This window comes from Ctenocephalides felis, unplaced genomic scaffold (genome assembly GCF_003426905.1).
Source record: "Ctenocephalides felis isolate EL2017-DRISC unplaced genomic scaffold, ASM342690v1 CF-g0.4_SCAFFOLD_03571, whole genome shotgun sequence".
Taxonomy (NCBI): Eukaryota; Metazoa; Arthropoda; class Insecta; order Siphonaptera; family Pulicidae; genus Ctenocephalides; species Ctenocephalides felis.
In genome coordinates this window covers 22,788,425-22,814,960 of record NW_020539725.1, presented here as the reverse complement: position 1 = coordinate 22,814,960, position 26,536 = coordinate 22,788,425, and the positions used below count along the sequence as shown (strand labels likewise).

At 28.9% G+C, this 26,536-nt stretch overlaps 1 protein-coding gene across 2 annotated transcripts in view; it reads right to left on the bottom strand.

Annotated features, from left to right (window-relative positions):
* Positions 1-26,164, bottom strand: part of LOC113387056 (protein spinster-like) — a 73,565-nt gene extending 47,401 nt beyond the window's left edge. For both annotated transcript variants that reach the window (XM_026624810.1, XM_026624811.1), the window contains exon 1: positions 25,770-26,164. In XM_026624810.1, coding sequence (XP_026480595.1) covers positions 25,770-26,028 — 259 coding nt within the window. In that variant the 5' untranslated portion in view covers positions 26,029-26,164. The remainder of the gene's footprint in view (positions 1-25,769) is intronic.
* Positions 26,165-26,536: the final 372 nt, after the last annotated feature.

The following is a 26,536-nucleotide window of genomic DNA, read 5'->3' as shown; positions in this document are numbered from 1 at the left end:
CAACTTGCACACACGCACGGCGGCCTTGAAGAATCGTGATGACGTTAGGTCAAGGAGTAAACATAAATTAAAAACACAAAGGATGGCTGTTTAAGTTTTTTTTTAATATTTCGTAATATCATACTCATGATTTCAATTTCAGCATTCGATGAGTTGAATGATTTAATGATTATTTAACTTCTAAAATTTAGGGCCCAATTCTTGTAAAAAATGGAATTATTATGATATAATGTATAATCCTATGAGTTGCCAGCTTAGAGTTGGTACTCACTAATCACAAACTGTCAAGAGGCTATGGTTTTGCTTTTCCATTGACGGTTTCAGACATGAAAGCTAACCTCCAAAAGACACGAACACCAGAATATCAACTTTAGTTAGGCTTCACGTATGTGTTATCAAAGTGATAACAGAAAGTTGCACTTCTGATATTACTTGACAGGTTTTAGAAGTGAATTTAGAGTGAAATGCTTCATCACAATTTATCATACCATTATAGACCCGTAACATAAGACTCCTATTTTATCCGAGAATTGTCCTTTACAATTTAAAGAGCCATGCCAATAGTATTATTTGATGTATATCACACTCAAAAATACTAAATATTTGCTAATATAGCAATTCACAACAATTAATGTACAATCATCAGTTGAACATCATCATCTTGATATTTCAAATTATTTTTAAAACTATTTTAATATGATTTTAGTTCAATAGTAGCTTTACTTTCGTATGTGCAAACTTCAGTCGATTGTATTTTATCATTACATTCTTCTAATGTTAATGTTACATTCTAATCCAACCGAGGATTTTGAAATATACTTTTCAATTTTTTTTATTCAATTGTAAGGGATCATTTAAGTATTACGTAAGCAGATTTATTACAATTATTTACCCCCCCCCCATCCCCCTTGTCAGCAAAAGCAAGCAAAGCTCTTACCCCCTACCTCCATGCTTACGTAAACATTTTGCAATTAATGTAAAAAAAATAAAAATACTACCTATGGCGTAATCATCATCCAGACTCCCCTGCCCCCCATGTCAACCCAAAATAAGAAAATCAACAACCCCCCGCCACCCTATAGTGCTTACGTAATACTTGAACGGCCCCTAATAACATTTAGTTCTTATTATTGTAAAATAACTGATAATGTAATTGTAAATTAATGATATTAAACTGTACCAAATTATCTAGTTTCAAAATGTCGTTTAGTTTATATAAAAGTTATACAAGACTAAATTAAGTAATGTAAATATGCACTGTTAAATACTCTAAAAAATGCCCTATAATCTCTACATCATGCACACAAAAAATACAAGACAAATGTAAGACAAACTCAGCGCCAAAAACACTGTAACGTATAAAAAAATGCGAAAAAAATAAACACGAAGGTGAATCTCAAACACCCTACACAAATACACTTTTTTATCTTTGCAACGAAGCCTAAAGACCTTGGCAATGAACTGACACTGAAATTACCTAGTTTGAGAATGCCTTTTAGTTTATATAAAGGATATACAAGACTAAACTAAGTATTGTAAATATGCAAAGTTAAATACTCCAAAATATCTATAATCTCTACATCACGACACACAAAAAATACAAGACAAATGTAAGACAAACTCAGCGCCGTAAACATTGTAACGTATAAAAAATGCAAAAAATATAAGCACGAAGGTGAATCTCAAACACCCTACACAGATACACTTTTTTATCTCTACTTAACGAAGCCGAAAGACCTTGGCAATGAACTGGATCTATGGAAGCTGATATGCGAATCGAGTTCAACAGACATTATATTTTATTGGTGTACACATGTATATATCTGTTTAGATAGAAATACATGTAAACGAACTGTTGACATATCTCACCTCCACAAACAAGCGGACATCTCTAACATCGCAAACGGCCTATCGCAATGTGAAAAATATAGAGCCGCGAAACGGCGTGCCTTGGGAGAAGTCTTCATTGTTATAAATACATTATAATGATAATGGGAATGTTAATAATGTTGAATTGTTAATAATAATGGTTATTAGAAAATTTGCTCACCAAATAAGAGACTTCAATTACAGTGGCTAAAATAAATATAGTTAACGTAGCAAAAGCAACCTTTGTCAATATAAGCCCCACAATGATCATGATCATGATCATCATGATCATCAACAACAGTCTGACAAGTGAGTACAAAAATCTAATGATATGGATTCTACAAAATTCAGGAATTATAGACATGGATAAAATCTCTATATAAAGTTAAATATTTTAATTGGCAAGATTAGTTTGAAAGTACCAAAGTATGGTAACCATATGCACCGATTTGGCCGAACAGTCCCTTCTGTCCCGAGTTTTCGAAATGTATAGATTCAAAATGATTTTTCGCAACTAATTGATAATAAAATTAGTTAGAACGCTTGAAAGTAAAATAACGTATAAATAGAGAAATATAACATATACCAATATTAAAGACAAACTAAAAGTCAATCTGTTTTAAAAAATTTGATTCTTTAAAAAAAAAAAAAACAGATTTTTAAGATAGTATTTGTTATTTTAAATCATATTTAAAAGTATCAAATTTACCCTTCTCAATACCAAATTAGCACAAGTTGCCATCCCGGTTTTGACATAAAAAATATGGTCATCTTAGTTAGTACAATATTTTAAACTAGTGGGGCGCATGGCATCGTGCTTTAAGGCGAATTGCTGGAACTTCTCGTACCATAACGGAATGTTCTAGGAATGTTAAATGTTCTCAAACAGATTATTATAAAATCCGGAATATGATTAAATATTTATAAGAATTAAATAAATTGAATTGCAAAGTTGAAATTATTTGTTTAAAGTATATTAAAACTTTAATCAGAATTAAAAATTAAATCTGAATTATTTTCGATATACAAAAAATTGTTTTAGAAATTGAAAAAAAAATTTGAAACAATTTTTTTTTCCAACATCGTTTATTTTGTTAAAACAAGCAGAAAGTTCTTTGAATCATTAAAATCGGACGCTTAGTTCTCTCAAAAACTGCCATTATTTGCACATTTAGCTCTGTATCTTCGAAATGGCTGGGCCTGCCTTTGCTAAAAACTAATAACCACTTCTCCCAATCATTACTAATTGAATGTTTTTTAGATGATTCAAATCGGATGCTCCGTGCTCTCAAAAACTTGATTTCTATTTTGTGCACTCTTTGCTCTTTATATCCGTAACTGCTGGACCTGACTTTGCTAAAAACTAATCAGCACATCTCCCTATCAATAGGAATCGAATGTTTTTTGAACCATTCAAATCGGTTGATCCGTGCGCCCGAAAACGTGAACGAAAAAATGCGGACACACAAAACACACACACACACATCCATTTTTTCTGAAGTATGCCAAAATGTTCAGAAACCTTCAAAACGTCGAGAAATGCAAAAATTTTCAATTTCGATTTTTGGACGATTACAATAACTTACCCTACGGGAAGTTAATATAACATATCAGACAAATAATCTGTTTTGCCACCGAAATTGTTTTGGACAAAATTTTGAATATAATCTTGGTATTTATTCTTTCGAATTCTGTGGTAGAAGTTAGTCAACTCTCCACACTGTATCCCCAAATTGAATATTTTTTTCGTAAAAAACTGTAACTGAACTTACAAAATATTATTTCTAATAAAAGTCTATTTTTACCAGCATTATTGTCTTTACGAATTAGCAAGGCAAATATTGCCGTCTAATAATAACTGAATTAAAATAATACGTGCTATTATTTTTCATGCATATAAATAAATACGTTTATATTATACTATAATATATTTGCAATAATTATTCAGTATTGATTCAATAACAAAACGGAAGTATTCCGGCCTCATGTGTAACACCAGGTTATATCAATGTTCAATGAACAATAGAATTTTAATTAAAACATTTATATTTAGATATCAAATAACCATGAATTTTGCCCTATATGCAATATGCATGCCTTGTCGAATTCGGGACAAAATCCTCTTTACGGGCTTCTATGAATACAAAAATTCGTATTATAATTAGCTAAAGATTGTTTTTAGAAACTATTTGGTTAAAAATAGTACATCAATTAATGATTCAGTATAATATTCACGTGTTAGCGATCGTCTACAATTTCATTAAGAAACAGTGTTGAAGCTTATAATTAAAATCTAAAATTAGACATTGTTTAGATTAGCCAGGAAAGTGAAAATACTCGTCAGTCGCCGTATTTAGATTGTAAATAAAAGCGTAGTAGTCTCGTAGCAGATTGGCGATAACGATAAGGAATACGTTTGGCAAATATAACAGTTCTTAATGAGCATTTCGAGTACGTTATCGCTCTTACAAATTGAATCTACGCAATGTACCTACTACAGCTTAGATAAGATAAGAACATTAGTAAATATACGAATTTAATTGTATATAGGTCATTTTATGTTTGAATGTTGTGCAAGATATAAGGTGACAGATATATGGCTTCATCTTCTTTAACGTATTAAAAGAGTCAGTATTGTATTCCGCAGTTTCTTAAAGGTTCTTTTGCTAAAGCATCAACATAACGATCAGAGTCAATGAGAATTATTTAACCCTCCATGGACTTTGTTTTACATCCAAAAAACTTAGGGAAACAAAAAGTCAGTATTTGTAAGACTATATATGCAAATGAACTACAAAAAATTATGTTTAAACTAATTTTTGGTATTAGTGAATTGTGACTTTCCAGTCACAGCAGCACACAATGTTTGCACTTCCGTGAAGGAAAATGTTATTTCTGGTTCAGAAAAGTCCAGTAAATGTCATAAATATTGATCATATATATTGGTTGTCTTGTTAACATTATATAAGTAAGATTTATGCTTATCTTACAAAAAAGCCATAATCATTTGGTGAAAAGCCTTAATTATTTGGTAAATATATCATCATACCCGGACGCCCAATGGATTGGCATTCAATTTAGACATCATTCAACACGATCAAATACATATATAAAAAAGGTAAAGTATCTTAGAATTTGGAATGCGATTTGAAAGTCAGGCTCATAGAGTTTTATCGTGTTTTTTGCACTATGCACAAAAATCGCAATGAAACTGAGCACATTCTTATTCTAATAACAAAAAAAAAAACATTGATTGCTTTTAAGAAAAAGTTCATATTTTTGTTGTACAAATATTTTACCAAATTCAATATACTGAATTCGAAAAATTTCTATCAACAACCCATTTAGTTTATATTTGGGAAAACCAATCAACCTCCAATCACTATACATAGATTAACATATTCGAAACACAAAAACATGATTTAGGTGTCATTTAGGAATTTGTTTTAAATTTTAATCATTTTAAATTCTTCAATCAGGTTAGTTTGCTCATATGAAAAAATATTAAAAAAAAACACTATTGGTACCAGAATTTTAACTGTATATCTTATGTTCAGTTTCATATGAATATTTCTCAAAAAATGATAATGTTAACCTTAAACTCGTGTACCATATGGGGATAAATGAAAACCATATAAAGATATATCCAACAAATTTAACATTGCACAATCAAATTCCAAGAAATGCATTGTCTAAAAAGATAATATGTACTCATTTCATCATTTTTTGTGCAATAATAACTATAATGAATAATCGTGCTGTTATTTTATATGTCTTACATTTTTATAAGAGGGTTACTCCCCAAGATATTTAAATAGAAGCTTTAAATCGTAACCGCCCAATGCCACTCTATTGTAATATATTCTTTATTATTTAAAAGCATTATAGTTTCTTAAAATCTGCTAAACATAAAATCTATTGATCGATATAAATAACATAAAAACATTGCAGCATCATCCTATATTTAAACGTATTTAATTACACGTATTAAAACTTGACGCACATATCATACGATAACATGCGTCATATAATTCACCATTATGATGTGATTTCAGAAAAGAGATTGGCTTTAAAATTTATTTTTAACAATTCTGTAAAGACTGACTAATTTATTGTAAACTATGAGCGCAGTATAATTGGATTCATTAATAACCTGAGATTTAGAAATAAGAAACATTTATTAGATTAATTACAAACGTTGCTCTCAGAATTGTCATAAATTGAGGAATTCAGAAATTAAGAAGCAAATGATTAAATTTTGTATGAAGTTATTAAAATTGAATTTATGAAAGTATATAAAAAATTAAATTATAATACATAATTTTTAATATCAATTCAGATTTTCAGTATTTTCGAATAATGTAATAACAAGTGCAGTGATCCGCTATATCAAAATGCGGTCCTGTCTAATGACTGTCTGCATAACTTGCATTACTTAGGATTGTATCACGCCATACAAATATTTCAAAATCGAACGATCGTAAAATTTAATTCGAGTTTATTTATAAGATCCTCTAGAGAGAGGGAGAACCTTGATATTGGACTCTATTATTAGTCTAATATAACAGCGAATCTCCTCAAGGCAAAAAACTGGGATCGCAGTGGACCATACACTTGAAACATCTTCTGCATGAAGATTTCCTTGGTAAGTTATAGAGAAATAAAAATTTGAAGTATTTTTAAATAAAAAAGTGACTAATAATTTAATCATAAAGTAAAGAATAATTTTTCAATAAGCCAAGCTTGCATCATAGTCTGCGTAAATATTACAACGAATTTTTCAAAAATATGTAATCGGTGTAAAAGAAAGTTTTCGATAACATGCAATTAACAAAGATAAAACATGTAAATAACAACTTGGTTATTGTAATTTTGCAATTCAATTTTTTATATGTATATCGGTTTTTCACCGGATTTCACGTATTAAATTCATCAGAATAATAATCAAAGACTATGATTTGACTTTGATTCAACTATTTTCAAACGCATGATAATTTCCTATATTATTTATTCATGTATTAAATCACCATCGTACCCGGACGCCTATTACACCCGGGTTGGCATTCGAATTAGAAAACTATCAATAATTTGCTGATGTTCAAGGTAGAATAGAAAAGTTAGATTTTGAAAAAGTAAAAAAAATAGATGAGCACCAAATGTTAAAAGTTGTCTAACCCTGTTCTCTTCAATGCACATCTCCTGAATTACTATTTGTGTACGAAAGGCCGCGTTTTGTTTCTCATCTGATTGTAAAACGTAATTCTATGTTTCGTGGCGCTTTGTACTCTGTCACACATCACGCCATACGATGGTTTTTTGTCATATCCATCGGCAACATCATGTGACTGATGATAGGTTGCATCATCATTATTATGTAGACTCATCTTTAGGAACCGGATATAGATTTAGTAGACGTATAAACATATATAGAATATCTGCACCAGGTAAATAAAAATAGGTAATGATCGCTACGCCTATACACTTGTATATTTTATGGTCAACAAATTTAGATCGGTAATGTCAGTAAATGTTCTCAGAAATTAAAAACGATGAAAAGAACAGGTCTAAACTTATTTTACAGTATTCAAATGAATATACATATAATTTCAAAATTTGAAAATGAAAACATTTGTGGATAAGAGTTGTTAAAATTACATCACCCTAATAAGATATTAATGACTGGATAGTAGTAATAGAGATTTATAAGAAAAAAACTGCTTTATCGGAGACAGGATTCAGTCGTTACGGGAGCGAAACGGCTGAACTTTTTTTTTAAAAAAGCACACTATTTTAGCAGATTTTCACACAGTTTATTAAAATATAATTAAAATAGTTTTTCATTACATTCCTTTATTGTTTTTCTTTATTTAGACTGGGATAGTTATAGATATGAGTTTATATACATTAGTTATATAAGTACTTATATAGTAATCACTAATCAGCAAATAGTAACAGCATATATCCACACTAGAAAGAATTACCATTGGGCAATCTTTCTAAATAAACCATATATTATAACATACCGATTACTGAATGTCTTCACTAAGACAGATTGTGATTTGAATGGTAAATAAAAAAAATATTAAAATATGTTGGGATTCGTTAAATCAATATTTTCAACATTTATAATCCCGTCTTCGGGTATAGGAATATTGCAAAAATATACGTGCCAATGTAGAGAAGAACAGGAAACATAAGACTATATTTTCAGGAAATGCAGAAGCTATGAGAGACAAAGGAAAATAATGTAATAAGCTACAGAAGAAGAATATTATTGTGTTTTCAGCAAATGCGAAAATCTTGATATCAAATAAATAGTTATATCTAATAAATAAAATAGTCAACGGCATTAATATATACATTAAATTATGTCAATAAATAAATAGCTTAAGGGGGTATTCTAGTGTAGAAATTCAAAACAATCGATTTTTTTTATTTCATATTTTCAAAGTTTAACTATCTAAGAATATGGGTACGAGAAGGTATTTGAAAATTTGAATTATTTACGGAGATATAGTCATTTTACTGACTCGGTCTCCATACTGGTCACGCAAAACTTTAAATGCGTTTTTTTCAGAACAGACCTTTTCAGTATTGTTGACACGATTTCTCGAGTTTTAGTCGACCGATTCACTTGAAGTGTTCAGAGAGTCTGGTTTATAGACCTATCTATAGCCCGAACTAGGATTATCCCTAAATTCCAGTTTTTACCATTTTTAAAAAATTCGAGAAACTCAAAAAAACAGTTAAAAAACAATTTTTTTTAAACAGTCGCCAATTAGTAAAAAAAAATTTTTATACTCATTGCTAGTTCGGGCGATTGCAACATTATTGTAGATTAATAATCTTTTAATTTTTTGCATTTCCGATGGCTAGGAGGGCTGAAATCATGTCAAGACTGAGGTGCCAATTTTTTGAGACCACCCACTTCATCAGCTGCCAGTTGTTACAATTTTCAACTTTTTTTTTTTAATTTTTGTTTTGTATTTTAATAAAATTAATAAACAAGTGGTAAAAAATTGATAGCAAAAACATTCATTGCTTTCTTTTACGACACTTTAAAAATGAACTAAAATTCATCGCTCTACACTAGAATACCCCCTTAATGATCCAAAGATTCATAGACACATACAATAAATAATGATAAAAAAATTACAAACAAATTATTTAAATATTATTAATATTATTTAAATATTTCATGAGCATAAAATCGTATCATACATCACTAATTATCAGCTCAAAGTTAATTATAACGATCACAGATTCGCCAAAGTTTCTAACTCTTGCAAATTTTCCCAATTTTCTAAATGTTCTAAAACATCCTATAGATATAATCTTAATACCATATCTGATGGTTAATTGTGGCTTTTGAATATCTTATTAAAGCAGTTGCACCCGAAAAACGCTGCTTTGTAAATTGTAACATGTTACTAATGAGACTAACATTACTAATGAACTGCTTAATATTTCACATAATTTCACACTCGGTTACAAAAAACTTTACTGGAGTCATTAAAATGCCATTAAGCTATATATTTAATCAACACTCCACCGAATAATTAACATCATAAAAGTTATTTTCGAACCCAACGCATGGAATATGTGCATGAGATAAAACAAATAGTATATTGAAGATGTATTAACTGATACAATATTTATTAGACCAATATAATATATTAATTTTCTCGTCCAGGGTAAAATTTATTATTGTGTTGGTTTTATAAAAGTTTCAATAACGCGTACTAGACATCGTATGATTGACATGAATTACGCATCGATGCAACCTTGGCAAAAGTACAACAACTCACGTGATTGAAAATGTATAAGTAACCAGGCAAATAGTGTCTTAGTCTGCCAAATACCGGTTATTTAATTTAGTTGTAAGAAATAATAAATCGGTCAATGTCTTTCTAAATTTACGATAATTGACTAAAATGCAATAGTAGAGAAAAATATTACTTTACGAAAAAGTTTACTTTTTCTTGTTGTTCCGCTGCTTCTTGCACCAGAATTTAGAAGACTTAAATATTATGGCCTATTTAACTTGATCCAATGAGTTGTATCTAATAGTAATAACGCACTGGGGTAAATGCTATCAATAATTATATGTAAATAAAATACATTAAAATAATTTATAGAATTTATGTAGGTTTTGAAGAGTATTAATAAAAAAGAAAAAAAGTTTACTTTTTCAATGCATGTGTGTGAGAAGTGATGACACCTCTTACTGCAAGATCTTACTGCTATCCACATACTATAAAATATGTAATTCAAACCCTTACTTGTTTTTCATATTTTTTCCTTAATAATACTAGAAAATAATCACATTTCCTTTTCAACTAAATCTATTTAAATCAACCTTCAATCCCAATCTGAGTAAAAAAAAATATTTAACTTTCATAAATGCATAAATGTTTAGAACTAAGAAGTTTCTAATTAACGCCATACTGAAAGCAAAGAGAACAGAGTCAGAGACCTATATGTTGAAGAAGTACTAATTGATGTAAATACATCTAGATTAAACATTAAATTAAAAACATAAATCTTAGTCACTAAGATTCCAATTAATATTAAGAATGTAAATATATTTTACCTAAATATTTTTTAGACAATTGAAGTTATTTCATTACTAGGCTTTCGAAGACGATCGATAATGCAGTTACAAAACAAGGCAATTCCATGAATTAATACTTTATCAATAAATGATTAAAAATACCTTGATTCAAGTATTCGAGGAAACATGATCTCATAATGTTATAGGTATTATTTATTATTTGTTTAAACAGTTATCAGAACTTAAGTGTCGCATAAGCATACGTGATGATTTTTCCTAGCTATGTGTGTTTTCCAGAAAGCAATCCAACGGTTGGCATAGCTATTTGATTAATTTAATTACTAAAATTATTGTAATGACTTAACTTAGGAGATGACTTAATTTAATTGTAGCAATACCGGGGAAAGGCTATTCTAATTTGGAAACATATTGTTATCTACATTTACAAATAAAAGCCGATATTACTGCTTTACATCAGGCTGTCGGAGGCGCCTTTTGATCCTACGATCTTCAGATTGGAAAAGCATTGATATACTATAAGACCAAAGAAATTCTGTATGATATAGTTGCTGATATACAAAAACATCTTGAAATGTACTATTACAAAAACATTTCATTCACAATTAAAGGACCAAATACAATATGCTTAATGGTTTTAGCCAGTATTTGCAAGTTTTTAAACAAACACAAAAAAGCTTTGTAATTAATTGAAAATTTGAACTTAAGATTAGTAAAATAATAATGCGATTATTAATCGTAGATCCGTTACAAACAAAATTTTATTGATTACTAATCAAGAGGTCATTGAGGGTAACGTCCATTAAGAACGTATTTATAAATCAAAACATTAAATAAAGAGATTAAATTGATAAAGCTTTACCCAATCATCAATGATAAAACCAGCTGTGATAATACATTGCCAATCAGTCAATATTATGACTTCAATTGAATATATAACAAAATATTTTAATATTTCGTCGTTGTTTTTGTAAATAAAATAATAAGTAAATTAATGGCGTGATCTGTATTTGGCAATGGCTAAATATCAGATGTTTGCACAAATGCTTTGCGATCGAATAATTTACATATAAATTAAATAAATATGAAATTAAAAATAATTCACAAATTTAATTTTATATGTAGCAAGAAATAATACATTTGAACGATATTGAGATTTCCATACAGATTTTGTGCATTGTTAAGATTTTTATACAAAAATTGCAAATTTGATGTGCTTGGAAAATGACTGTTTTCCATCAAAAGGCAAAACAATGCATATTTCTGTCGGTATCTTTAAAAGAACAAGAGCAAACTTTGTCGGTTGTTTAATTAATTTGTAATTTAATAAATAAAATTACATTATTAATACGGATCGATTTTTCTTATCTTTCAAATAAAAAATCTATTTTTAACAATAAGATACTCCAAAATGATTAGAAGAGCTTGGAATCTATAAATATAAAAAAATTGTAGCAATGCCAAAAATTACATGGTAAATGTAATTAAATAAAAAATAGTCTTTAGCAATTTACAATAAATTCGTAAAATTTACATGGTAAAAATTAATAATCTAACATATCCAAAATTCCACAATTAATTACAAAATCAAAAAAACATTGAAAAATTTGACGATTTCACCAGCACAGGTAACTAATTACCTATCCCGATTTCTGTTAGGTGATGTAATAAATAAGTGAAATATAATAAATAATTACCGATCATTAATACTAATCTCCAAATATTAGAAGAATAATCGTACGCAAGACACATGTTGCTAGTTAGTAAATTGGTTTCTCAATGAATTGTCTATAATGCTAAATATTATATTGACCTAACAATTTAGCACAATCAAGTTAATGAAAAAATCTCTGAGAATGAGTAAATTTCCGCGCATATAAAAATTGCTAAAAATGTACACCATTTCTATTTTAAGTAATAAAAATTAGCAATGGCTATGTTTAAGCAAGAATGCGCACGTGAATAACTGAATATAGTAATAAATTTTCAATATACATATTATTTCAATGAAACGCTTATTGTATAATGGAAATTTTGGAACAATAAATTAATTACGAAATATGTGTAAATATTATTAAAGCAAAATGTTTTATAACTTTAGATTTTAACACATACTTGAATTGTAATATTATGGTTAAATGTGACTGCAAGCACATAAGCGTTGTTGAAACCCAAAAGCATTAATTAATTATAATTAAATAATTTATCATAATTTTTCCCAATATTCGGTTATAAGGGGTAAACGGTTAAGAGCGACGGGAAATGATTCAGAGGTGCCGGGTTCGATACCACTTCTGCACCAATAAAAAGTCAGCTATATTACATTAATTCCAATAATAAAATTATCAAATAGGGATCGATTAACCATTGGGTTACCATCTAAAAATACAAAGTAAGGAGAAGTATCAGCCCAACAGCTCATAGGACCAATGGTTATGATTGCTGTTAAGATATGAGAATTAAAAAAAAATCGGTTATAAAAATAGACGTAGAAGATTTTCTTTGAAATAAAACTAGTTAACAGCTTTATGCAGCTTCATGTACAGATATTTCATATTAAAATTCATTTTTCTTAAAACATGTGTACTCGCGAATCGAAAGGCCAAATATTTTTCAGTTTAAGTAGTTGTGAGATGAAATACTGTCAGGTTTGTTATTAAGACTTCTCATCCTCATATATCCTCAGGGGATTATAAAATAATAAATGAAAGAATTAAAAAAAACATGACAGTCACGATGACGGAATTTTTTATATTTTATAGTCCACACATTGTATAAATCCCTGTTCTCATATAAGGCACCGCGATACTTAATGCCGCTTAATCATTTAAAGCCTGGGTGCGTTACAACCCTTATAGTATTGCTTCTCATTCCCTCAAAAAAGCAGAGTAGTATTCGATTTAAATTAATGAAATTAAGTAATTAAATTAATTAATAAATTAAGTGCAATAGCTTGAATTTTGTTAGAATGAAATGTAGAAATAGATAAAATTATCAATTCACATTAGCTAAAACCGTCATTTTTTCACCGATGTGTACAGGCGCCAGACAAAATAATTTATCAGAGCTCTTCATATCTCATAAAACTAGAAGTAAAATAAAAAATTAATTAATTCAATTTTTAATAAAAATTATATAATTTGGTCTAATCAACCGTTTCAGTTGTTCCTTTGTATGTTGGCGAAATCGTTTCAATGATTTCATGATTTTGTAATTATTGTTAAATTTAATAATTTTTACCATGTAAATTTTGCATATAAAGATTATAAAATAATAAGCGAAAGAAATAAAAAAAACATGACTGTCTTGATGATATTTTTTTTATATTTTATAGTCCACACATTGTATAAATCCCTGTTCTCATATAAGGCACAGCGATACTTAATGCCGCTTAATCATTTAAAGCCTGGGTGCGTTACAACCCTTATAATATTGCTTCTCGTTCTCTAAAAAGGCAGGGTAGTATTCGATTAAAAATAATTAAAGTAATTGTGAATGCAATGGCTTGATTTATGTTGGAATGAAACGCAGTGATAGATAAAATTATCAAATCACACAGATAAACTGTAACCGTCATTTTTTCACCAGTTTGTATAGACGCCAGACAAAATAATTTATCAGAGCTCTTTCAAATATCTCATAAAACTAGAAGTAAAATAAAAAATTAATTCATTTATTTTAATGAAATTTATATAATTTGATCCGATCAACCATTTCAGTTTTTCCTTTGTATGCTAGCGAAATCGTCAGATTTTTCAATGTTTACATGATTTTGTAATCATTGTGAAATTATGGTTATATTTTTAATAATTTTTACCATGTAAATTTGCGTAATCTTTGTAAATTGCTAAAAACTGTTTTTCATTTAATTACATTTACAATGTTATTTTTACTATTCATTGAAATTGCTACAGATTAGTTTTAATATTTTTAGACTCGAAAACATTCCAATCATTTTGAAGAATCGTATTGTTAAAAAATGGATATGAGTTTAGTATGTATGTATATATTTACACACGTATTTGAAATCGAATGTTTGCAATTTATCGTTTTTTTATTTTTTTTAAAAATGGCAAGATATAATAATAGTTTGTAAGCTATTGTTATATGAACAGAGAAAAAAATAAGTTACAATAGAAAAAAAATAGAATTTATTCAATGGAAAGAAGTATAGTTTTCAACACGTTCACGAACGTGAATGCTATAGCATACCAATTTTGAAGACAATTCTTTCGAATTTAATATTATAATATACCTCACGTTTTAGTCATTACACATATAAAATTGTAATTACATATACATGACTAAGTGATTCTTTAGGAGATTTTGCGTTAATTTTTCCCATAGTCACAAATTGCGGAAAATAGAAGCATAATACTTGACGTGGATGCTATATTGTGTTCATCATGTACAAGAATTAAAATATGATCTGACTACCCTTATAAACGGTGTATATTCAAACTTCGGATATAACAAAAAAATTGAAAATAAAACGACTATCAAGTTTTGTTCCTTGCTGAAACGGCCAGGAAAATGTTAAAATAAATACAAATATAAAATTTGAGTCATTTCGTACTTAAATCAATATTTCAGGAGCTCATTTCTATCAATTTATTCAAAACTACTACAATAGAGATCATGAGATATAAAAAGTGTCCAGTTGTGAAAATACCATAACAATTTATGTATTGGAAAAGTAAACAAGATGAGTTCTAGGTGATAAGCAGACATCAGATACTTATTACTTTCAAACCCTAAATATCGTTATGAATGTCTTCAAATCAAATTGGTATGCAATATGATACATCGTCTATCTACAAGAGTGCAGACAGATTATATATGTCTTATAATATATCAAAACTTGGACAAGTTGAACACGTTGTAAAAATATTTATAGTGCCCTATCGCCATATGGTGCCAGGAAAACATATATCAAAGTAAAAACAAACGCATGATATAGAAGGATAACAAGATAGGCTTAAAGAACTCATCAAAACAGATCCAGAAGGAAGCAAACAGAATTGTGACAGGTGCCATAAAACTTCCTGTGGGGTATTCCAGTTGAGTATTTACATAGCCTCATGTAAAGCATAGTTTTGAAGCCAGTTAAAATTTATGAAGAAAAAATGGTCAATAACTATTCGAGCGCAACCAGAGCACGTTTACTGAAAGCACATAGAAGTGATGAATGGATGATCATAAAATTGACTACTAGTGAGAATATGTTGCATTTTTCATATTATGGATTTTGAATCACTTTTGAAAAAAAAAATGCAATTCAAGATGATATTAAAAGTAAAATAATTACAATTCATAACCCATTTAGATGAATATTTAACTTAAAACAAATTGAGGATAATTTGTCTTAATTTATAAATTTGATAATTTTTGACCGCCAAATGGCATTTTTTTTTACTTTTTTCATTAGATTTCCGAAACCGCTAGATCTGCCTTCATGAAAATTTGATCAATTCTTCATCTTGTCAATACAAGTAAAATGTTTTTTGAATTATTAAAATTGGACGCTCCGTTCTCTTAAAAACTAAGTTACCATTTTTTGCACTTTTTGCACCGTATCTTGGGAACGGCTAGGCTTGCCTTCGCCAAAACTAATCAGCACGTCTCCTTAACAATACGAATCGAATGCTTTTTGAATTATTCAAATCGGTTGATCGGTGTTCCCGAAATCGTCGACAAAAATTTGTATCCGCACACACTCGTACACACGCATACAAAAACATACACACATACATCCATTTTTTCTAAGGTATGCCAAAATATTCAGAAACCTTTGAAACGTAAAGATATATAAAAATTTTCATTTTCGATTTTTTTGCGATTACTATAACTTGCCCTACGGGAAGTTAATTAAAGAAAAAAGTGATTATTTTTTATGCATATTTTTAAATAATATTGCATATTAATTTGTAGTCTGATTACACCATTTGAGTATTTATTTAACAAAATTGTTCAAAAAATTGAGGAGGGCGCAACTAAGTCATAATTCTTATTGATTAAATATATTATATCCGCATATCAGAAAGTTCACGCAACTTGACTTAAGGTAAAATGCCATTTACAACTTCTTATTATATATTTTATACAGTCATAGCTTTGACAATATTCCAAACATCGTTACATTTCTGAATATATTTTGTATTTCTTTTCAAAAATTTAAATTTTAATAGAAAAAATACCAGATTTATTCGAATGACGAATATACTCGTCAATATACAAAATTCTGCCACTTCTCCATGACCAATATGTATATTCATCAATCAGTTAACTGGTTAAACTGAAGATGCATACTATTGCACAAAAATATATTAAAAAGTCAAGTAAAAAACATAGAACGACAAGGATAAATCGACATTTCTGAAAATATATTTAGTTTAGAGTTCCAGATTTTTTTTTAGAAAATCTGTTCTGTGAAATGATAATTGACACTGTACAAATAATTGAAGAAAAACACTGGGATTTTTTCTTCAACATAAATTATACAGAGGTACTATAAAGATAGTTCATATGAAATAAAAGAATCTCAAATCAATTTTACCATTAATTCGAGCAATGATCGAGCTTGAGAATGCATTATTAATATAATAGTAATCACATTTCACATACCTATAAATGATTTTTTTTACTATGACACATATATGCCACTAATTATCATAAATTTCTCCACAATTCAATTAATTTCAAATCCCCACTATTTTTCTGCCATTAAAAATATAATTATCGTAAATGGGCCATTAACAGATAATAACCTTATCTTAGTTACTCAGAAGTTCATAAAAGATAATATATTTAAACCCACCAACACAGTCGTAGTAATTGATTAAAAAACGTACCGCAGGGGACAATAAATATATCAAGAGCCACAATGTTTTATAAATAGATTTTAATCGAGTGAATTACATTTACCATAATTCAAGCGGTGTCTAGAAGCGTTTCTGGTTATTTTCTTGCTTGTAAGAAAACAAGACCTTTCTAAAACAAAACTACATTTCTATGTTGTTACATGTTTTTGGAATTATATAGCTTGAAATTAGACCGCAATGCAGTAATATTCCAATTGGATTGATTTATTTATTTATAAGGTTTTATAGAAAGCGTGGTAAAGAATGTTGCATTTTGCCAAAAAAAAACAAACAAAAAATCAGGATTTAATTCATTACAATGCCTACGTTAATTGATGAAAAAAAATTGCTGCTATATTAATGAAAATTGTAAACATATTATCGGCGTTCCAGGTTCGATACTTGCCGCTTGCAGTCTGATGTCAAGCAGTAGTGACATAGGTCTTCACGTAGTAATATAAGTAGCAATATGTTTCCAAGTGAAAATAGCCTATACTATAATAAAATTTATCACATGGAGATAGGACCGTTTCAATTGCCATTTGACCAGAATACATTTAGATAGAAGACTAAACCTGGCATGAACATATTCTAAAGAATATGCCAGCAGCTCGAATTAACACGTAGGCAACATAATTGGTTAATGGGCTGGAGGCTGGAAATCACAAGTCACAATAGAAAATGAACTCCTAATATACAAGACAATTATTATACCAATATGGCCCTACGGCCTACAACTATGGGGTGCGGCCAGTAAATCGAACATAACTATTCTACAAAGGTTCCAAAAAAAATTTGGAAAGAAATCGTGAACGCTCCAAAATACTTTCCCAATTGGTTGATATATCAAGAACTCAGAATTCTAACTATAGAATAAGAAATTAGTCTTTACTGCTCCAGATACAAAGCTCGTCTAAGTTGTCATCCAAACGAATTCGCGTGTGATCTGCAATGATTTACTGCAAAATATCACTTAACTTCTTAGAAGGTGTTATCGCTGGATAGCGATCCTTCTCACGCAGTCAAATAATATATATTTGTAATAGTATATAGCTGAATGTACTGTGTACAGTTTGCTATGAAAAACAAACCAAAAAAAAAAATTGACCAGTTGGTGGTTAAACCATCACAACAGGTTATGGGACCCTCAAGTTTTCGTTGATGTTATAAATAATATTTGTAACAAATAAAACAAACAAAAATCACCGAATGATTTAGATCAACAGAGCATTTTTATTCAATATCAGTAATCAATCGCCACAAAAATAAATCGAACACAATTCTGGCTTTTTGATGCCTATAACTGTTTATATTTTTAACAATTTCAAAAAATATGGCTCAACCCAAAAAATATTGTTTCTGCAAATATTTAATAAAATTGAAATTTCTAATTTATCCTTTAGATTTAAAATATAAAGCAAAATTCAATCATAGTATTATTGGATTTTCATGCGGCTCTGTATTATCAAATATAATACGCTTGGGAAGAGGTGCAGTGACACAGAAGGGAGATATCGAATATAAAACCAGAACGTTATTCTAAGCGATATTAAAAAAATAAAATAAAACAAACTCTCATACAAAAAGCACGCAAATATATCAAACCAAAAGAATAGGGGGTGCCGATGAATTCAGCAGTGCGATTGCATTGAATTGCATTCGCAATATGTGTCGGTGATGCGGTTATTAGATATTTGTTCGAGGGGAATTTGACAGTAGCTCAAGGTAATTTATATCTGTGCTTCTATAACAAAGAAGTACAAATATTGTGAAAATAACAACACCTGATACTAAATATGCATTTTTTGTACATATTTTGAACGGCGATCAGAACTTATGAATCCTATAAGATGCCTTGATGGATATACAAACATATATAGTTTTATCAGTAATAGCAACATTAACCTTTAAATATAATCATAATTATATAAGTACCAATGTATTATATAGAACTTCAACAACTGTATAGATAAATTATAAAATAGGTGTAATGGCCAAATGATGTAAATCAAAAGCCGAAAAAAATATAGAAAAAAGATGCCTTGATGATCTTTTTCAGAATTTCTCAAAACCTGATGACTTTGTATTAGATGCTTCAATACCGGAAAAGAGCCTTTTTTACCAGAAAACATTTTTTACTAAGTATATATTTTCAAGAAAAAAACAATGTCACTACTACTTGACATGAGGTTGACCGAGACAAGTACCAAACCTAAAATACCTGATTGGAAGCCCATAGCCATGACGACTAAGTTACGTGGATGCACAATATGTATAATAATTTATTATATTTTTTAATTTCAAAGGTACAGTTTACCAAAAAAACATTTGAAACTGTTCTACTTAAAAATGTTGTAATAGTAATAAAAGAAACAATTATTTTCACTTTGCGTAAAAAAGTATGCACTTTCGTTAACGTGTTATTTCAAAAGAATTCTGCACCGATTTTAATAAACATCGAAGAAAGTTCGATAACTTTGTTTTTCATTGAAACAAACAATTGAGATTTAATTTTCAGTTTTCTTACAAAATCTTAAATTGATCAGAACTCAGGAATCCTATAAGAATCCATAATGATCTTTATCAGAATTCCTTAAAAACTGATGACTTTTTATTGGAAGCTTCAATTCCGGAAAAGAGCCTTTTTTATTTGGAAACATATTTCTGTATATATTTTTACGAGAAAATGAATGTCACTACTACTTCACATCAGGCTGCCAGAGTCAAGTATCGAATTGGAAATATCTGATTGGAAGCCAATAGCTCTGAACGGCTTAAGCATTTTTTATATTTTTTAATTTCGAAGTTTAATAAAACTTAAACATTTGAAACTGTTCTACTTAAAAATGTTGAAATAGTAATAAAAAAAAGACAATTATTTTCACCTTGAGTAAAAAAATGCAGGTGTGTGTAGACAAGACAAGTACTTTCGTTAACGTTATTTTTTTTTAAGAAACATTGAAGGTAGTTCAATAACGTTGTTTTTCATTAAAAAAGGTTCCATTACAAACAATTGAGATTTTAATTTTCAGTTTTCATACAGAATCACAAATTGATTAATAAATTAGTAATCCACTCGGAATATTATTCTAGGGAAGTTATTTTTTGTGCAAACAATTGAATTACCATTAGAAATAAATTTTCTTTCGTTAGATTTTGGAAATACAACATAAATGTAGCTCGGAATTTCTTGTAAATTCATGAACTCAATTCTTCGTAATTACTATATTAAAAGAAATAGCGAATTTGAGAAATTCAAAAGCTATTAGCTTAATCGCAATTCTAAATAATAACTCTTTTTTTTTTTGATGTAATGGTAAAGCCAATATGGTCATACGGAATTCAACTTTGGGAAACATTAAAGAAATCATCTAAATATATACCAAATTGGCTCATCATTAAGACCTCAATATTAATACAGTACATGAGAAATTCCTGATCCATAGTAACAATTATAAAAAGAGACTCGAAAACTACCCAAATTCATGCGTAAAACACCTCCTACAGGAATGAAAGATTAAAGCATGAAAGACCACTTTCGGACATGTAACAGTAAAATAAAGGGTCCGTCAAATAACTTTTTTTTTATTAAACAGTATAATCTTTCCGATTAATAATGAAAATTAGATTTATTTAAATTGCTGCCTAAATTTTAAATGGCTGCCAAAAATTACAAATGGCTGCCAAAAAATTGCAAATGGCTGCCCAAATTTTAAATGGTTGCCTAAAAATTGCAAATGGCTGCCAAAAAAAGTTAGATGGCGGACCCTATAGGATACCATCCTGGACGCCCAAACAATGGATTGGCATCCGATTTAGACATTCTACAAAGGACTATCAAAAAATTTGCTGATATTTTATTATGGAATAGATTCAAATATATATGAAAAAAAAAAGAAAATATTTTTTGGATATCTAGAAGTTAGAACATGCCTTAAAGCAGAATGATTTTTTAGTTTAATTACAAATATGAGAGATATTCAAATTCAACTATATTTGTGTCGCAAACTTTTATACGAAGTTATTTCTATTCCCCCTACCTACATAAATACCGTAATTCTTTGATATATTATTCAATAAATAAATTCCTAACTTTATATTCGATCTTTACAAAGTACTACATATATTTAGGACTTACACTTGCATCATTTTATAACCTTAGAATACTAGTTATTTAATATGTGCACTTAAGAGGAAGATGAATATATCTTTTCGGAGATCAGATATAAAATTCTTTACACTAAAATAAGTTGGTACTTATTACAAACTTTGCTTTAAAGTTATATAACTCGTTTTACAAAATCACGGTTATAAATTTAACGCGATTATGATTTTACTACTCGTAAGTTTATTACGACGCAAACGTATGGAGCACAACAAATCGTAAAATAAAGCTTGTTCGTCACTGATTGCTTAAATTGAAAATGTTATTTAAAATTTGTGATTGATTGATATATAATTTTATCTGATACTTGGAAAACAGTTGGTTTGCCGACATAATAATTTGAAAAACAAAGAAATATATATAAAAACACGTATACATTATTTAGCCACAGATGAACAAAACTATTACAGAAACATCAACACATTCATTACAGAAGTCCTCATAGATGTGCATACTTCGGGAAGAAGAGCAAATGATACCGATTAGGACAAAAGTATGATTAAAAGTGGGAATAATAGAATCTAGACCCTCCCCCCATGAAGTAGTGCTTAACAGCGGTTTCCGTGGGGACAAGAAGCCAGAGAGAAGCGGAGGGTTAGTTGGCATTATTTAAAATGAATCCAACATATACAAACAAAAGACGGTCAAAAGCATGTTTTAACCCTTTGGGGACGGCTATCCACCTGAGTGGACAAACATACCCTGTGAGACACAGACTATTTTATAAACAATGACTCAGTTTGCAGCAAAACGTTGAATAAATTAAATATAACAGTGATAAACAATGTTGTATTTTGAAAATAATTTCAAGTTATTTTAATAGTAATTTTAGCCTTTTTCTTTGCTATATAGACTTTTTTTTTATTATTTAAAACGACCGAGCGCTTCTAAATATGCAAAACGACTGGTAAATTTTGTGAATTAAGCAGTAGTGAAGATGAGTTTCAAATAGACATTCATACAGACAAATTTTACGAAATTACTATTCGCACCGAAGATAGTGATGAATGTGATGATGATATTATCCAACCAACAAAAAGAAGAAGTTCGACAAATTAAATGAAGAGTAGAAAGACATTAGCGAATGTGTCGATTTTCCTTCAATACAAATACCAAGCAATATAAGACATCCAATAGATTGTTTCACTTTATATTTTACAAATGAATTATTAGACAATATATTAAAAAAAAACAAACCATTACGGCAACAAAAGAATGAACAAATATACTGACTAATCAGTGGCATATTTTAAATGCGAGAGAAAGAAAAAGGGATTGTATTGTCTGTTCTGACAGCTATGCATTTTGGAAATTGTTTCGAACGTCACCATTCTTTATAAAATGATCAAAAATAAATTAATATTATAAATGTATGTCCTTCAATGACCACAAATTTTTATTAACAAATTGTATAACATACGGAATGAAATCAAGTTTACAGCTGATGCAGTAGATTGTTTTGAAATCGGTACCGTCCCGTAAGTGTTAAAACCTTTCCTTTCCTATACAAAAAATAGATATATACAACAGAAAACTACGTTCATATGAATATCACATGATTGCAATGATTTTTATAAATTTTACAATTTTTCATTGTAACCGATATTTTCTAAATTAAATGTAATCTTTTGATAATAATAGAAATACTTCTCATAAACATATTTCAATTATACTCCTATTTCTACATTTTTCCAGGTGTCCAAACTATGTTTGGAGCGTGCTAAAGGCGTCATGTAACTTGTAAAAGACCTCTACTGAAATAACATAAGAGATTTATTCGAGAAGGATTTGTTGCCGATATAAATCGACAGTGTTGCGGGATCTTTGATACAATTCTTTAATAATGAAAAATCCTTCCGTCATAAATCGTATGTTGATGTTTATAGTCATGTCAGGCGACGGGGTCCATCGCGACCCATTACCATTTCTGTATGAGAAGAAACGCGAGGAAGAAACCGGTTTCCAGAAATATTTTTATCAAACAAAGTCAAGACAAGAGTAAATAATGATTCTTTATGGTTTTGCATTTATATAATAAACGCTTGATTCAATTTAATTAGCAACCTTATAAACAACTTGTAAGTTGCAAGTTGTTTTCAATGCTCTCATTGAAATATGGATACACGTTTTAACCAATGTTAAAAGCTTTTGGTTATCGTAATTTGGAGGGAGCATGGTATATGGGGCCAACTGACCACCATAGTGGGTAATAAATTGTATTATCGCAACAAACTAATATATATTTATGATACAAATATTTCACAATTTATATAAAATTATACCACTTAATTATGTCCTCATTAAAACCACATTCGACCATTTATATACTGACATTTAAGTGCCCAAAAGGGCTATTATAATTGGAAGCACAAATATGATCAATATTTTTCAATGAAAATGGCTATAACAACTGGATGAGGTGAATGAATTAGAAAATACATAATAAAGAATTAAATACATGGAAAAAAGATTTACAAATATAATCACTATTTAAATAAAGATACTATAAAGATATTATTGACTTTATTAAAAAACAACCATAGATTTATCAATTGAATTAAAATAGAAACTTTATAGCTACAATGAATATTTTCCAGAACACCCATTCAAAATAAAAATGATAGAATAAATAGAATGGATGTGGGGTCTTTAGAAAACTTTTATCATGTTCCAGGACTTCAAGAAAAGCGAGATCAATCATTGTTTGAATATAGAAAAAATATTTAAGATAAACCATTTAACTGATTTAATTTCATTTCAAATATTGAAAATTATAGAATGATATAAAGTTCTTCAGATAAGTGTAAAATTATAATTTAAATTATGCAAACTATGTAAATGGATAGTTTGTACATAAAGGACCAACAACCTCAATTAACCACAACCTAATATTAAGTTATCAAACTTTGCATTATTAATTAATAATATACATTTAGAATGTCAAAACGATATGCAATTTTCATTAACAAGCACACAATACTATAGTTACCAGCCATTACAATGAATCCTATGTATTCAGTCTTGCAACAAGCAATATAAATAAATCCAGATGAAAATTGGCTTTCCTTTTGAAACTCTTGAAATTATTCGGCATAATAAACCAAAAACAATGCGACAAATAACAAAAAAATTGATTAATTTAGGACAACTTGTTTTCAATGTATTGTTGGTTCCCTATACACCAAGAATCACTAGCTGACCCGGCAAACATTGTTTAGCCATAGAAAATATTTCTAAAAATTTTTTAGTAGCACTGATTGTGAGTGTGAAAGTACGTGGTTTACCCACTGCAAAGTATGCCAATATCTAAGGAAAATTTTTCAATAAAGTTTCTATATGTGTTTAAGAGAAAGAATTCAAAAATCTCAGAAGTTTTTACATTTACATAAAATGTAAACGGTTCACACTTAGTACTATTTATAGTGCTATTATTTATATTTTATATATATATATATATATATATAATTAAATGTTAAATATGAACAATACAACACTCAGATTTTTAACACACACTTTATTTGATAATTACAGACGTTTCGAGACCATGGAATGCCTCCCTCATCTTCAGTTTAATTGCAAAACAGTAAAAATTATATACTATTACATTTATTAATATTTTATTTAAATTATATTTAATTTTTTTTAGAAATTGTAAGAAATAGTTGGTGTTTTTTTGTTTAAAACAAAATAAATATATATAATTTAAATAAAATATTAAATAGTATAACAGTATATAATTTTTACTGTTTTGAAATTACACTGAAGATGAGGCAGGCATTCCATGGTCTCGAAACGTCTGTAATTATTATATAAAGTGTGTGTTAAAAATCTTAGTGTTGTATTGTTCATATTTAACATTTAATATATATATATATATATATATATATATATTTATATTTAAAATTACCCCCGCCTCCCCGAACATCAGGTGTATTTTTATAATCTAGAAAAAATAGTAAAATTTTAAATTTTTATTAAAATTCAGGTAAAAAATAGACACACGTGGTATCCGAATCGCGTGGTGTTGATACGGAACTTATGAATCCCAAAATCAGGATACATTCAAAATAATAATTTGAATACAATATTTTTCATTTGTAGAATAAAATTACCGCATAAAGAGAACGTTATCTCTTAATGAAAGACAATGTTGATCATTTGAAACATGATTAAGATAAAGCCAACTTTAAAGGCATGATAAGACATACGCAACGCAGTGAATGTAAACAAAACCGTTACAACGAATGAATCATCTGATCACAACTGTCATTCAAATCAAAAAGGTTATATACTTGTCACTTACCAGCCATGGTATATCTGTCCATGTAGTTGATGAGATTTATAAAACACAATATAAGAACAGTCGTCCATTCTGTCCTCGTAACAGTTTTCAAATTTCTTTCAGTAATCTCATTTTGAATAGGTTGTCTTGAATTAACCGAATCATCATCGTCAATTAATTGATGCGACGATGTACTATTCGGGACGTCTCCTTGTTGCACACTCATTTTTCTTTTAGAATTTTTCAAAGGTTGCTTTTCAATTCCCGAACCTTCCTTCATAAGTATATCACTAAATTTAAAACGATAAATACTGACGAACCCAACTTAGGTTAAAATAATCACAAATTTATAAAAACACGCATTGCGACTGACGTACGCATTTGACAGCTAGCCACGCACTAACACTAGGTTATGATGCAACTGAACTCTGCGCGTCAGATTCAGAATGCGCATCTTAAGCAGTAAACGATGTAGTGGGGGCAGCACTGTCGGCGTATTAAAGAAATATTGAGTGAACACATTGCGCCATCTACCGATTGTTTGGTATGTTTTATTTGACATTTATCTGAAATTCTAACCTATATTATAGTACTTTACTTAATTTCTTTTAAAAGTAGTTAATTTTTTTTTCTAAGTTTATTATATATTTTTAATAAATTTTAGTACAAAAGTACTGCTACAAATGCTACTTCTTGTATGTATTAAAGTAGGACCTCGATTAACCGGACTAATTGTTGTCGATATTTTTATTTATTTATTTATTTATTTGATATAATTCATGCATACT